The 16,716-nt window shown below is 37.1% G+C and overlaps 1 protein-coding gene across 1 annotated transcript in view; it reads left to right on the top strand.

Annotated features, from left to right (window-relative positions):
- trpc5a (transient receptor potential cation channel, subfamily C, member 5a) overlaps positions 1–16,716 on the top strand; it is a 141,521-nt gene that overhangs the window by 62,262 nt on the left and 62,543 nt on the right. The window contains 5 exon segments of the mRNA XM_088073698.1: positions 5,610–5,651; positions 8,429–8,531; positions 9,135–9,385; positions 16,036–16,152; positions 16,240–16,302. Of these exon segments, the coding sequence (XP_087929824.1) occupies positions 5,619–5,651; positions 8,429–8,531; positions 9,135–9,385; positions 16,036–16,152; positions 16,240–16,302 (567 nt within the window). The 5' untranslated portion in view covers positions 5,610–5,618.

Here is a 16,716-nt window from a genome sequence, read left to right as displayed (position 1 = left end):
TAATTTGCCTTCAAAACTGGTTTGGAAGGCATGTTTTCTCTAAAAATGTTTTTGGTGATTTTTAAAAATATATTTGGTGATTTTTTTCTTATAAGATTATTGGCTTTTTTTTTTTTTTTTTTTTTAAAGATTTTTGGTGATTTTTAGCGAAATACACTCTCCAAACCTGAGTATTCATGGGTTTGGAAGACATGTTTTATTTAAATCTTTTTTGGCATTTTCTTGTTTGTTTGTTTTAATTTTTGGTAATAATTCATTTTCTTTACAAATTTCTGTTGTTTTTGATAATTTTCTTTTACATTTTTGGTAATTTAAATAAAAAAAAAAACAAAAAACATGCCTAACTTTCCAAACCCACAGACCCTCCAAAATAAAAATCCCCAATATTACACAATTGATCACAGTCAGATGATCAAAATCATCCTGAATTTTCACATTTCAGACGGTCCTTGAACACATCATTTGGGCCGAACGCTTCATGTAGGCTCAAGGAAAACCCTCCTCGTCTGATAAATAACAGTCTCTTAGGCCTACTCTTATTTTTGAAAGTATAAATATATATTAATAAGTTTAGATCGGGCCGTTTATAAACATTCAGGGCTGAAGCCTTGATAAAGGCATAATGACGCCACTGGTCACATTTAACAAACTGCAGTTTCTTTGCAGCAGACTCAGCAGGTCTGCAAGAGTTTCTAACTGAGTTAAAAAAAACAGCTTAATTACAAAGGGGCAGTAAGAGCACTGCAGGTTTCAGGAGTAATCACAACATCCAAATGTGGTTGTATCCGCGAGTTCTGCACATTGTTTTCCAGGACAGTCAGAAAAAAACCTTTCTTGTGAGATATTAACGGTTTTGGAGTCTCTGTTGGCACAAAGCGACCTCCCGGAGCGAAACACATGTACGGGGGTGCATGAAAATATCATTTGCTGCACTGCAGAGATCTGCAGCTGATTCGTCAAAACAGCCTGCAAGACAAACCACAAAAACAGTCACGTATGTGGCAAATAAAAATCGATGTATATCAAATATGTAAACATGAGTATAAATATGTCTGAAGAATTACCATGAAAAAATATTTCCCTAACAAGATAGTAATAAAAAATGACCAAATAAAGATTTAAATCATCTTGTCCCCTATTCACAATACTGTATTACAGTGAAGAATAGTCTTCCTGTCTCTCAGCTCAGTCACCAGAGAAAAATGTTGCCACTGTGTTCTTCTGCAAACCATAAATGTATTAATTTTACACCTTTTAGACCTAATTTCTCAACTTTTCTGAAGTGACATCTACAGATGATTCATTTAGAGATGTAGGGGATGGTGATGGTGACAGTTTGACACCAACAAACAACTAAATAGGTTGTTATATTACTGTGTTACCAGCAGCTTTTTAGGCTCTAAATGTAAGTGTTTTGTAGTCACCCGTCATATGTTTCCAAAAGCTTTTTGGCCTCAAAATGTGGGTGTTTTCTTGTGACTGGTTGGTGTTTTTCTGGTTGATTTTTAGGCATCAAACTTGGGTGTTTTGTAGCGACCTGTCAGTGTGTTTTATTAGTAGCTTTTAATGCTCCAAATTTTGTTTTTTTGTAAGTTCATGTCTATGTTTTTCCAGCTGCTTTTTAGGCTCCATATGTGGCCGTTTAGCAGCCTGTCTGTGTGTTTGTCCAGTGGCTTTCTAGACATCAAACATAAGTGTTTTGTAGTGACCTGACAGTATGTTTCCAATATCTTTTTAGGCTCCAAATTTGGGTGTTTTGTAGCTGCATGTCTGTGTGTTTCCAGCAGCTTTTTAGGAAGCAAATATGGGTGTTTTGTAGCAACTGGTCTGTGTTTTTCCAGCTGCTTTTTGGGCACCAAACGTGGGTATTTGCGAGGGACCAGTTATTTGTTTTCACCCTTGGTTATGTTGAGGTAAAGCTCATGTTTTGGCCTTAAATATCCGTGTTTGGCGGCTCTATTGCAGCTACAAAAGCAGCAGTATCTCTGTTGAAAACAGTCACTTTTTTTTAACACTTTGCTCGCTGGAAATGACGCAGTGTCTCGGTAAATAAACAACCAGACACTTTATCAACATCCCCTCAACCTCCAGATAACATGTACCAATGTGAGGTATCTGTGGTTTGCAGAGACATACAATGGACAAACTGTCTTCTGGCAACTGTCCTACGATTACTGGAACTAACTTGGTAGCTTCCAGTTAAATGAAATAATTCAGTTAACTCCAGATCAAGTCATTATCAGTTTATTACAGTCCAGTCTCATCTTGTTTGCTTCAGTAAACCTCCGTTCACATCACTTCAGTCCGAACCCGTCCTGTCCTGTGCTGTCCTGGTCACTGAGGGTCCTCTCGCATGTTGAGTAAATTCACTGCAAATAAATCAGCGAAATTAAAATGGCAAACTGCAGCTCATTACAAAAAGGTCAGACGCATACAAGATGCTGAGGTCACAGCGTTTCCTCCTGCCTCTTCCTCTGTGACTAATGGAGTTTAATCGGCCTCATTATTGCAGAAATAAATTAGCCAGTAAAAGTATTCACATAAATTCAAGTTTTTGGGGAAATGAAGTCGGTCTTTCAATGACTGTAAATAACCCCTGGTAACATTTATACTCCAAAGCACCATGGAAACTGCCAGCTGAGCCAGTATTTTCAGTCCGCATGACAAAGCCGGTAACAGGAGGCATTAATTTATCTGTCAGCTGTTGATAAAGGGTCCGCTGACAGCGGAGGCATCTTCTTTTTCTTTTCACAAACACAATACTTTGAAAGCGACAACAATGTTAGCGGAGCAAAAACATTTTGCATCACTCTCAGACCAATAAATCTGCCGTTTGTGACCACGACGGCCGTCCGCTATCTGCCGGCGCAGACAGGGATTTCTGTTTCAGCAGACTTAGCGGCTCCGCGGTCAGATTTAGGATTCAGGATCAGTATCTTTCTGCCAGTGAGTTGTCACTCTTCTTCTTTACCAGCGAACTGTGTTTGAACTTGACAGGATGAGCAGCCACAAGTGTGTTTGTGGCCTGTGGAGTATTTGAAAGGTTTAGGGGTTCTCGACTAGGACTTTAGGATTTAAAATACCAGCATCACTTCAAGCTGGGGGCAGTGAGTCAGCGCGGAAGATTTCGTTTTCGCTTCACTAAAGGTCTCTTTGACTGTGAGAGAGCAGCAGGAAATCCACTTTGCTGAGCGTTTTGTGAATATATCCCTCCAAGACGACTTTGGTTTTTGGATTCACTGTCTGCAATCAGAAACAGAAACATAAAACACATTTGTGTTGATGCAAAGATGACTGGTTTATAGGTTTAACCCTTTAAAACCTGGATCTTGGATGCTTTCAGATGCCATTTACAAGTATTTTAACCTTTGAATCCAGAGCACACTGATGTGATTTCTTTTAAAAACGTGGGAAAAGCAATGGGCAACATAGTGAGAAATATTTGACAAATCGAGACAAAACTAGTAAATTTCCAAAATTATTGTAAAAAATTTTAAAAAGTGAATATCTACAGGGGAAAAAGCCAGGGAAAATATATTCATAATGATCATTATTACATTTTTTTCTTATGTTAAAGTTTTTTTAATAAAATTTTAAGCAGTTTGTCTTGTTTGTTTTTTATTCCCTTTTTATTTATTTTTACTGATTTTCAGTTAATTTTTTGTACTGTCCCATCAGAATTTCAAATTAAAGGCGTGTCTTAAAGATGGTGATGTGTATTGATGTTTTCACTTTACAGTGATTATTTTGGATCACTGATCATTGAGTTAATTTGTCAGTTTTCTTTTTTTTCTTACACTTTAGCTCTGGTTTTCTGTGTCTGTAGCTACTGAAGTTATTTAATGTCAGCCCAGTTTAAAGATCCAAATAACCAAAAGTTGACCTTTTCTTCTGATATGATATGTAAATTTGTAGCGAGGTTGTTATTGCAGCTTTACTACACCGTTGCATGTTTTGGATAATACAGTAGTTTGACTGTGGGTGTGTATTCGGTGGTTTGTACATGCGTCCCTCGAGCAGCCTCGTTGAAATGCAGATCTGAATCTCAGCTGCAACAATAGATTCAATCGACAGTGTCAGACTGAGTCCTCACCCACATCTGTGACTGTGTGGCACATTTGTCATCATCAGCGTGATGTTGTGCGTGATGAGCCAGCGGTCTGGACACAAACACAAACATCGTATAAAAGAATACATTATGCTCTTTAGTGTCCATTGATGCAGATATTGTTTTGACAGCTCACTTTGAAAACAGTTTAATATTCTGGTATTTCAAGTAGCGGGCGTCAGAGGTTTGTTTCGCTTCTTTTTTGCATTATGTTATGTCCATATCATTTTTTTGCATTTTGAAGAAGGTGGTGTTAACCCTTGGTAATACAGTTTATTAACTAATCTACCACCTCACTATAATTTATTTCCTCCGGATTCATTCTGACGGCCCCCACTGCTGCAGAATTAATCCCACACTGCGTTGGTAAATGTAAAGCGATCAAAATGCATCATTTGTCTACAACGCTAACTCCCAAAATAAACAAATGTGGGGCAATTAGGGCGCAATAAGTCAACCTGATGAAACCCGCAAAAATAAAGACAAAGGTGCAAACAGGCAGAGCTTCTGAGCGTTCTCCAGGATGCAGAGGTTCATGGGGATTACATGTATTAACGCAGCATCTTACACTGTGGGCTGAGGCTTATCCTCGGTCTGAACGCTGTTTATTGTGCTGAATGTATGTAGAGTCACTAATCTGCACTGCTTCAACTGCCTGCGCGTCCATCACTGTCTCTCACTGTCAGTTCAGGTTCAGGCTGGACGGTTTTATCTGCTGCTGTCTGCTGCTTATCTGCAAGGCTTCAAATATAACACAGAATTAGGCGACATTTCGAGTTTTTACTGCCAGTTAAGTGCCGGTGGAGGATGCCCTGCACCCCCCGACAGAGGTCCTGGTTAAGCCCCTAATGCTCTAAAATCCTTGAAATGTCCTGATATCTCTGAAATACTAGAAGTGTCCTGAAATCCTAGAAATGTCCCAAAATGATAGAAATTGCCTGAATCCTGGAAACGTCCTAAAATCCTAGAAATCTCCTAAAATTTCTAGAAATGTCCCCAAAATCTGAAAACCATGAACCTCCTAAAATCCTAGACTTTAAAACATTCCTTGGATTTTAGGACATTTCTAGGATGCAAGGGTGTTGCTAGGATTTCGGGATATTTTGGGGACTGAAGGATTTTTCTGGAACTTTTTCTGGATATTTTTAAGATTTGAGAAAATTTCCTCTGTCAGGGTGTTGGGGATCCTCCTCTGGCACTTTTTTTTGGATAAACAAGCTCTATTTTAATGCTGTTTCATACACTCTGGGACATTATGTGTACTAAAAGTACAAAAACAAATTCCACAAACCTCCATTGTGTTAGGATTAGGGATGTCGCCAAGGATCTGCCTATTTTTGACCAGTTACGCTGTGCATGTCGGTTTATATGTTAATTTTGGTACTTTTTGGTTTACTCTCCATATGACACTTTGTGCTTCTCCGTCTCGACCAAGCTGACAGTCCTCTTCCTGGTCTTTCTTCGTAATTCTCACTTCTTTCTGTTTTTGTCTTTCTTCCAGGCTGGCCAGATGAATCCCATGACACAGTTGTACTACAAGAAGGTGAGTCAAACACAAGCACAGTCACACAATGTTGTAACTTCCACTTGGTCCCTGCAGATTCATCCAAACCCAGAAATCGAGTGTGAATGCTCAAACAGCCCTTTAACAATATGGGGACTTGTTTAAACGGCCTCCCTCAGTTCTTAAACTCTTACTGGTCCCCACAAAGACAGATAAACCAGAAAAAACTGTTGGAAAAATGTCTGTCAGGGATGACAGCTGAGTAATAAAATCATCCATGAGTGGATCACATCCCACCACTGATGTTTTTCAGTTTAACTTCAGGGTTAATTCAGCACCAAATTTATATTTTCATCAACAGTCTCGACTGTTTTAAGTGTCGTGTTCGGCTGTTATGTGATGATTGATGATGTTGACTCTGTTTCAAATGATTGACTAATGAAATAAAATAACCATCAATGCGTGAAAATTGCAGATATGAAAGGGAGCTCAATTTAAAGAAGAAAAAAACAGTTGATTTATTTGACTTAGCCTGTTTAAGCCCTAAATCAAACTGTGAGAATCAAATATTTCCAGTTTTAACCACATGGCTGTCTGATCACAGACGTTGACACAAAGACGACAGAGCGACTGATTCAAATCAGTCCCGTCAATACAAAGAAAAGAAAGTTAAAATAAATGCAGAGGGATAAAACACATGTCCAATCGAGGAGTTTTGATGGCTCTGTGACGGAGATTGCTGAAGCGGGAGGCATAAGGCTTTCAGATTGACCATCCATCCCATTGTCGTGTTGGAAATTTCTTCAAATTTGTCACAAACAACCACTTAGACTCAATGTTTAACTCATTTTTTTTTTTTTGCTGGACATAGGTCAAGGTCACTGTGGCCTCCTCTGTCTCATTTTTGTGAACGTAATCCAGGGAACCTTTTGCAAAATTTTGGCACAAACATTCACCTGGACTTCAGGATTTGGATGGGCAAAAGTCAAGGTCACACTGACTACATGTACATCTCATTTTCTGTGCACTATATTTCTAGAACACCTTAATTTCTCATATTGGGCACAAATGTCTACATGAACTCAAAGAAAAAATTATTAAATTCTGGTGGTCGAAGGTCAAAAGTCAAGGTCACTGTGACCTTGTGTCGGTATCTCAATAACACATTAAGGGAATTTCTTCAAATTTGGCACAAACCTCCTTTTGGACTTAAGAATGAACAGATTAGATTTTGGTGGTCAAAGATCAAGGTCACTGTGACCATTTCCTTCTCATTGTTATGAATGTGATATCTCAAGAATGCATTGCTGGAGGTTTCTTCAAATTTGGCACAAATGTCCTCTTGGACTCAACAATGAACAGATTATATTTTATATGCTGTTTTTAAATATTCTATATAAATAAAGTTATTGTTATATTATTACTGTAAACAGTCAGAAAAAGAAGTGGGTATACTTTGATAGATACTCTACTGCACCACGGAAGCAACAAGGCAGTAAATTTAGATTCACACACATTTCTGCCTAATTCGGACTGACTGAGGCATTCAAGAACTTTGAAGGTTTCTTTCTCTCTGAAATTGCTGCTCTGATTAATTACCATGTAATCGATTAATCTTTGTCACCCGCTGAGCTGAATCACAGAGATCCATCTCACGGACGCGTCTCGTCTGTTTTCACCTCACTCGTTAAATATGTGGATATTGCTCTTTGATGAAGCACCTCTGCTCATTTCCCCTCAAGCTTGATGTAATATTTAATAAAAGTATAATAATAATCACTGACATGAGCAGATATGCTCCTTAACCTTAATCTTGAGTCACATCAAACCGTTTTATTTCAGACTTTAAGCTCAGAAAGGTTTCTAGACTTCACAGTGACAGACTGCACATTCAAAACAAGTCTGTCAGTAGCATTTAATTAATCACTGAAGTTACAGAAAAAACTCTTTTGTGTGTAGTCATACCGGTTTAGCTTCAAGCCACCGTTTGTTAAAAAGGAATTTCTTCAAATTTGTCACAAACGTCCACTTGGACTTTATGATGAACTCATTAGATTTTGGTGGTCATAGGTCGAAGGTCAAGGTCACTTTAACCTTGTCTATCATATTCTCATGAACATGATATCTTAAGAAAACCTTGAAGGGTTTTTTCTTTTAATTTAGCACAAACATCCACTCAGACTCATTAATGAACTGATTAGGATTCAACAGCAAAAGGCCAAGGTCACTGTGACCTTTCTTATTTTTGCAAATGCAATATTTCAAGAATACCTTGAGGGATTTTTTTTTCATTTTGAACTATAAGAATTTGGCAGTTGAAGGTCAGAGGTCATGGTCCCTGTGACCTTGCTTCTGTCACTTTATTGTGAGTTTATCTCAAGAAAGGCCTATGATTAGTTTCCTGAAATTTGGCACAAATGCCCACATGGACTCAAGAGTGAACAGATTAGAATTTTAGTGGTGGAAGGTCAAAGGTCAAGGTCACTGTTACCTCACAAAAATGTTTTTCACCATAACTGAAGAACTCATACGCTAATTACGACAAAATTTTACACAAACGTCTAATGGGATATAATGATGAAATTCTGACGTTTTATGTTCAAACGGTCAAAGGTCAACTTCACTATGACATCATAATGTTCTGCGAAAACACTTTTCTGGCCGTTATTCAACAATACAAGAAAACTTGACCGTTTTTCAGAAGCCTACGTCTACTGTTGTGTTTCTAGTTTAAGCTTTGTTCGAAAAACACTTCATGCACTTTTATATATGGGATTTTTTTTGTATTTAATTTTTTTTTTTGTGTGTTTGTTTAGGCGACATACTCGCCGTACCGGGACCGCATCCCACTTCAGATCGTCCGGGCTGAGGTGGAGCTGTCTGCAGAGGAGCGGGCCTACCTCACCGCCGTGGAGAAAGGTACCCGTCATCTTCGTCATTTAACAGCTCCCTCCACACCTTCATCCTGCTGATCCACATCATCCGAAATTTTAAAAATCATCCAAAATTTTCAAAGAAATAAAAAAGTAAATTGTTTTCTTTAAAACCAGTAAACATTTTTAAAGTTTTTTTAAAAATTTTTTTTTTTTTTTTTTTTGGTAGTTGTTTTTTTCAAACGCTGTAAAGTAAAAAAAAAAAAAGCAAAAATAAAATTTAAAGGGAAAAAAAGTAAAAAAGTAAAATAAATACAAAATACAGCCAAAATCTAGAACAAAGGTCCCTCCCTCCCTACTTAGAAACTGTTGTTGACCTCCTCCCCTCTCATAAATGACAAACAGTCCCTAAATTATATTTTAATACCAATTCTAATGTTCTTCTGAATTCATTATTTTTTAAATAATATATTTATTTTAAAAAAGCTTTTACATTGTAATGAAAAAGAACTAATGAGGAGTATCGGCGGTTGTTTCAGAGATTGTATGGTCTTTGAATTATTCCTTAAAGTCAGTGAAAAGTCCTGGAAATTTTTGGCTAATAGTCTGTTCCCTCACCCGTCGACCCCTCCCCCTCTCTGCTCTCCAGGGGACTATGCGGGAGTCAAACACGCCCTGCGGGAGGCGGAGGTGTACTACAACATGGACGTGAACTGTCTGGACCCGCTGGGCCGCAGCGCGCTCCTCATCGCCATCGAGAACGAGAATCTGGAGATCATGGAGCTCCTGCTCGACCACGGCATCCACACGGGCGACGCCCTGCTGTACGCCATCAGGAAGGAGGTGGTCGGCGCCGTGGAGCTGCTGCTCTCGCATAGGCGGCCTAGCGGCGAGAAACAGGTGTGTATGCGTGTGTGTGTGTGTGTGTGTGGACATAGTCTCTATCAGAGCCGTGTCAAGAATTTGGGGATTTCGATGTTTTTAATGCACGTTATTTACCCTGATTTTTTTTTCTTTAACTTTAATTATAAATAGTGGTGTTAATATATTATATGTAGTTAATGTAAAGTTATTAGTGCTGAGTAAAAATCAGAATAACTTTTCAACTGCTGACATCAAAATTTTTTTGACTTGAGTTGGAAAAATAGTCTGTATTTTTGCTAAAAGTGGCAGAATAAGCAAATACATTTAGTCGAGTATAAATATGTAGAGAATGAGAGATTATTAGATCCAGGACTCGTGTCATCATTAGGGACTGTTCATTATTTTTGAGAGGGGAGGGCATGGTGCAGAAAGGGGGAGGCATGTCAAATAATTCTCACGAGCTTGGCAGGGATTTATTTTACTGCAAATTTTCTTTCAAAAAATTTGGGGATATTTTTTCTTTTTTTTTGTTCCTTTGGTGATTTTAAAAATCTATTGGTGAATTTTTATTTATTTATTTTACATTTTGGTTATTTTTTTCTTTAAATTTTCTTTTCTTTAAATTTTTTTGTCAGTTTTTTTCTTTAAAAATTGCAGTTTAAAACAGAAATCTGGGCGATATTTTTTTTAATAAATATGAATATCTATTTTTCTTTTATAAAGAAGTATTTTATTCCCTCATTCGGGGGAAGATGAACTGGTGCGGGAGGAGTTGTGTTTTAGTTTTGGTTAATGACAATGTTTTTTTTCTTTAAAAATTTTTGGCGTCTTTTAAAGAAAACAAGTCATCCAAAACACTGGCTAAAGAAAAACTTACCAAAGTTTATTAGAGTCTGAAACTGTAAAAACAGAAATCATTTTCAAATTTCCGATGGTCAGTGAACACATCATGTAGAAAGGACACATGATGCATTTTAGAGTTACTCAGACAGACTCACGGAAAAATGTTTCTCCACGGATGAATATTATTCTGTTGCTTCCAGACGTTTTATGCATGCACGTGTTTGCATTTCCTCATCTGTGTGTGTGTGTGTGTGTGTGTGTGTGTGTGTGTGGTAATGAGGAGTACATCCATTCATTGTAATGCTCCACGCCACATTCTGCTGAGAGGATGAAAATTAAACAGATCGTTTACAGACACACTGTGAAATAGGATTTGGAGACAGACATTATATTTGTCTGCAGCATTTGTGTGTGTGTGTGTGTGTGTGTGTGTGTGTGTGTGTGTGTGTTAAAGAACATGCTGCACAGTTCGGTTTATGTGTAGGTGTTCGGGGGGATCGAGGAGGAGAGATTCATAGAGAGGAAGTGAGAGAGATTTAAAATCATGAGGGAGCGCAGAAGAAGAGCGGGCGAGAGACACAGAGAGAGACAGAGATCAGAAAGAGAGAGAGATTTTAAAATAAAGAGAAAAAAGAGGAGAAAACAGAGACTTCTTCTCCTTCTCGTGCATTAATTCCTGGATCGTCTGAGGCTGCGAGGCTCCGCGTCGCCGTGGCAACCAACCCTTGGCCGAAAGCAGAGGATTGTGGGAAGGTTTTTGGTCGCCGCTCAGTTGGACGAGGACGGGAACAAATGTGTTCTTGCTGTGTTTCTGTTTCTCTTTTTTTATTTACTTTTGCGTTTTTTTCTTTCATATTCTGCCTGTTAGTTTCTCTTTCATGCCTCCTTTTTTACAGATTTATTTTTTTATCCCCTTCCATTATTTCATTTACCACAGATGGTAATGATGGAGCTAAACGGCCCCCTGTGGTGACGAAAAAATGTCCGCTCATCTCTCCTCTTTAGGATAAAAAAAATAAAATAATGAAAAATCAACAGTAACCTATCACACGGTTATTAATATTTGATGAATAAATCAGGGCGCCATTATCATCTCCACTCAGATATGAGAGCATGCTTAAATGTTGAACTCTTTCATTGTCATTTACACATAATTGTGCACTTAAATCACATAATAAGCATTTAGAAATTCTTAGTAGAGGGTGAGAATTAAAATATTTTGAGGTTAACAATAACGCTTAACCCCTTAAAACGTGAGCAGATTGGCTTCGTATGTTTTGAAAAACATGGGATGAAGGAAATAAAAAACTTTAAAAGAAATTACTCAAATTTAGTAAGTAAAAGTTACAAGAAAATTAGCTCACAAAAAAATGCTAAAAAAAGAAAAACAAAAAAAGCCATCTGGGGAAAAAAGCCAAAATGTGGGTTTTTTTCTAATATATTAAAAAATAAAAAAAACTTTTCCTTGAAAAATCATCAAAAAATTTTCAAAAAGTTAGAACAAAAAAAGATTGTAAGACTTTTTCTTAAAAAAACAAAAATTAAAAAAATAAAAATAAATAAATTTAAAAAGGCCAAAACAAATAAGGAAATAAATAAAACATTGCCAAAATAATTTCCTGTGTGTTTGTATGTCATTCCTGTGTTAAAATGTGTGTGTGTGTGTGTGTGTGTGTGTGTGTGTGTGTGTGTGTGTTGTTCGTTCTCAGCTAAAAGGTAGAGTTGACGCCTTTTATCTGCCGCTGGCGAGCAAAATTGTTGACCTTTCTGCCGTCTCACTCCATCCAGCTCTCTCTCTCATCACCCTCCTCCCTCGCTCCCCTTTTCATCTCCTCCTCTTCCTCCTTCTTCATGATTAACTGCGAGCAAATGCAGTTTTCTACATCAGCAGCTTGGGAGAAATGGGAGGAACGAGGCAGCATCGTGAGGAGGGAGGGAAGGAAAAAAACACGGAAAGGAGGTTAAAATCAAAAAAAGGAGGAGAGTTGGTTTATGCAATAACAGAGAGGACGAGACACTGAAGCAGAGACGAATGAAAAAGAGGAAACGGAGAGAGGAGGCAGGAGTCAGGAGAGCGGGGCATGAGGAGGGAGGAGGGAGGAGGCGAGAGAGGGAGCGAGAGAGGGAGCGATGCAGATGAGGGAAAAGGTTTCGCAGCCTCGCTCTCACACTTCCCTTTGATGTGTGAAGTGTGTGAAAAAAAAGATTAAGTGTGTGTGTGTGTGTGTGTGTGTGCGCGCGCTGCCGGAGTCGAAGATCTTTTTTTTTTTTTGGGGTTGTTTGGATCTGCATGTGCACTTTTATCAGCCAACGTGTGGATATAAACGCTGTAAAAAAGAAACTTTTAACCCTTTGACACCTGAATCGACATCAGTTTTCTTGTGCTGCGATCAGAGTTCATGAGCTATTTAACCCTTTGAAACCTGAGCGAATTGGTTTAATTTCCACCTAAAACATGATGTAAAGGGCAATGAGAGGCTTAGGAAAATATTCCATAAATTAAGACATTGGTAAAAAGTGACCAAAAAAAGACCCAAATTACTTACATTTAGAAGTAATTTACTTATATTTAGAATGAATTATAATTAATATTATTTCATATCATTTTATTTTCATCACTTTTAAGGACGTTTTTGTGTGCTTATTTTCAGATTATTTTCCTGTAACCTGCCTTTTTTTACCCCCCCCCCTAATTTTTGGGTTGTGAAATAAGTGAAAACAAATTTCCTTTGGTTTCAAAGGGTTAACTTTAAAAAGTAAGAGTAGTGAGTGAGTTAGTTTCTCAAAATACTGACCTAGTATATCAAAAAATGACTTAGGGTATTAAGATAATGACTTATTTTATCAAAAAACTGACTTAGTGTATCAAATAATGACTTAATATCTCAAATATAATGACTTAGTATATCAAAATACTCGCTATCTCAAAATAATGACTCGGTGTATCACAATTCTGACTTTTCATCTCAAAATGATGACTCAGTATAAATATAAATATAACGATTATCGAGCGTGTGATCTGGAAGACCTCTGATGTAATATACAGTACAAAAACCTCCAGGAAATATCTCAGAGTATTGTATACGTTTGGTATGTGGGTCAGTCCTGATGGAGCGCATCCTGAACGCTCCTCATCAGCAGGAGACGCAGGAGAGTTAAGATGTGAAAAAAGATGAAAGTATTTCGAAAGAGAAGCTTTCAGATTTAACATCAAGGCAAAACAACACGAGCGTGCACAAAATATATAGGCCGTTTACCTGTGTGTGTTTACCTGTGTGTGTGTGTGTGTGTGTGTGTTTACCTGTGTGTGTGTGTGTGTTTACCTATGTGTGTGTGTGTGTGTCTTTAATCAGTGTGTGATGGCCAGCCCGTGGCAGCTGCTCTCACACTCTTTATCACGCCAGGAAAAAGAAACAGAGCGGCAGTGAGAAGGAGAGAGATCAGATGAGGAAAAAGGTTTTGGCAGCAGAGAGAGAGAGAGAGAAAAGGAGGAGAGAGGGAGGAGGAGTGTAGAAAAACAAAGATAGCAGGAGGTCGGGCGAGGAGAAAGATGGAGCGATGAAGGAGAGAGGAGAGGAGGTGAGGAGGAGACGGAGATGGATGTGAAGATGAGATAAGACGGACGAGGAGAAGCACTCAGCCTGGTTCTCCCTCGGAGAGATGAAAGAGTCCACATGTGCTCGCTCCTCCTCCTCCTCCTCCTCCTCCTCAAGTCTGCTCCTCTCACTTCTTCTGATGTCTCAGTGCGTGTGTGTGTGTGTGTTAAAGAATATGGGAGTGTTATGTTTTGCAACATGCATGTTCATTTTCATCTTTATTCTTAATTCTTAACATTTATTTATTTATTTATTTATTATTAATAATAATATTTATTATTATTATTATATTAATATTTATTGATTGATTTATATTTATATTTATATTTATATTTATATTTATATTTATATTTATATTTATATTTATATTTATATTTATTTATTTTAAAACCATGTAGAAGCCTCACATAAACATTTAATAAATGGTTTATAACACACTATCATGTTTAAAACCCGAATTGGCTTATTGGCTTTATTAAACAACAACAAAAAAAAAACATGGGAAGAAGATGATAAATAACAAGAAATTACCAAAAAAAAAAAAAAGAAATTATTAAAAAGTTATTTATAATTCTCCCAATAATATATATGAGATTGAAATTTCATACCTTATCTTAAAATTACCTGACTATGTTGGATGGAAATTTTATATGTAACTGAAATACATAAACACACAACATACATACATTAAAATTGTATCGTATCGTATCGTATCGTATCGTATCGTATCGTATCGTATCGTATCGTATCGTATCGTGTAAACCTGACAATAGCTTGGGATTTAAAGGGTCATGAGATGATAAATACACCAAATAGTAAGTATTGTTTAAAGTATTTTCTGCTTTTTTATTTATTCATTTACTTTTTTGGTGAGATAGGGTAATGTTACCACTTACATCCCCTAAAATACTGAAATTAAGTAAACTTAAATTGTGAATTCACACCTCGCTGACACGATCAGTCAAGAATTTTGGTTTCTCTATCAAATAACTCATAAAATTGTTTAAAGTTTTCGCTTCTCAACTGCAAACCATGAACACTTTTTTGTTGTTCCTTCCCTCACAGGGAGCCGTTTATTGGTATATGGATTTCATGCTGTAAAAAGTTTTAAGAGGACGCTAATAGATTTTTCTATTGTGTGGAAATGAATGGAAACTAACGGCTGCTTGGAAAAGGTCGGAAAATGGATCCAAATGCATAAAACAGAGCAGCGGGGTTTGCAGAAACAAGCACAACAACTGCTTTGGGCCTTTAAACTCTCTTATTCAAATCTCTCCATTATCTTTTGTAGCAACAAACCACCTGGTTCTCACCGGCTAATAAAACGCTCTTTTATTCTGTGTTTCGCTCCGACTGCAGCAGGTGTTCAGAGTGGCGTCAATGAGGGATATAATGAGCTCTGGAGAGGAGGTAGCTTTAAATAAATGTACCTTCTTTTGTCCGATGCATTACGCTAATTTAATTTGTTTTAATCTGATTTGAGTGAGTTTAATTGGATTCGTCGTTTGGATAATTTATCTTTTGCTTTTAGTTTTTTCTCCACGTTGAGCTGAATCAGGGATTTTTAACTGCACAAGAAAAGCTCATCGCAGTTTGTTTTTACTCGGTTTACATGACAGTCTGAACACGAGGGTTTAAGCAGACCAGCAGTGAATTCTTTAATATTGAATATCAGCCAGATGTTGGGCCAAGAATCTATATAGGGACTAATTTTCTCGAAACGACCCAGCAATAAAGTAAAGAGAGGAAAAAATTAACAGAAAAAGGTAAATGAAATAAAATAAAACAAACAAGCAAGAAATAAGTAAAAAAAACTAACAAAAAATGACCTGAAAAAATCCCTAAAATGACAATAATTCTTTAAAAAAAAAAAAAAAAAAAAGTAAAAACAACAACGAAAAAGAAAGAAAATGACCCGAAAAAAATCCCTAAAAATGATAATAATTCTCTCTCTAAAAAAAAAAAAGAAAAAAAAAGTTAAAATTTCAAATATAGCTTTGTGGAAAATTTTCCCCAGCTTTATCTTCAAATTTGAAGTTGAAAAAAGAAAGTGCAAGAACAACAACAAACTAACAACAAAATTACTGTAGAAAAGTACTTATGAATGATAATAAATGTTTAACAAGTTATAGAAAAAAATTATAAAAAAATATTAGAAATTTAAGAGAAGGTTGTTGCACGAGGACGTCGTCGTCCATGTGTCTTGTGATGTTTAATAAAAAAGTTTTGTCGTGTTTGTTTTTTTAGGTTCCCTCACTGATGATGGACAGTCAGTTTTCAGAGTTCACCCCGGACATAACTCCCATCATGCTCGCTGCTCACACCAACAACTACGAGATCATCAAGCTCCTCGTCCAGCGGAAGGTCAGTAGCTACAAATTTAAAAAGGCGTTTGATTAATTAAATATCAGCGGTGATAATTTGTCTTGGTCACTTTATCGTTCTCTGTAGGTCACCATTCCCAGACCGCACCAGATCCGATGTGACTGTGTCGAATGTGTTTCCAGCTCTGAGGTTAGTGATGATTTCTCTGCATTTTACGCTCAGTTTGGTTTGCTGAAAAATCAATATTTTAATATACGATAATTACTTCAGTTTGCGCATCCAGCTGTGACATTTTTATCTCCAGCTTCTCATCTTAATTAATTCAATTCTTTACGTTTCCCCACCAAGAATCAACCCCCTCTGCAAATAAGTCTTTTTTTTCTGGTGTGTAAATCCTTAAATCCATGTTTTCTTTTTCTTATATAACTTTAATAAAGAAATAAATAAGAAAATACACATTGAATTTTATCCACTCCTATATGTTTTAGTGTAGAGATACTCAAATTACGGCCCACGCACCAAATCTGGCCCCTCATTGGGTGTTTGGTGGACCCTATTGGGACAATGTTAAAATCCTAGGGATGCCCTAAATTCCAAGAAATT

This window comes from Plectropomus leopardus, chromosome 23 (assembly GCF_026936395.1).
Source record: "Plectropomus leopardus strain MGB_pleo_1.0 chromosome 23, ASM2693639v1, whole genome shotgun sequence".
In the NCBI taxonomy this organism is placed as follows: domain Eukaryota; kingdom Metazoa; phylum Chordata; class Actinopteri; order Perciformes; family Serranidae; genus Plectropomus; species Plectropomus leopardus.
The sequence above is the reverse complement of the archived record's forward strand: the minus strand, read 5'-3'. Positions and strand labels throughout refer to the sequence as shown.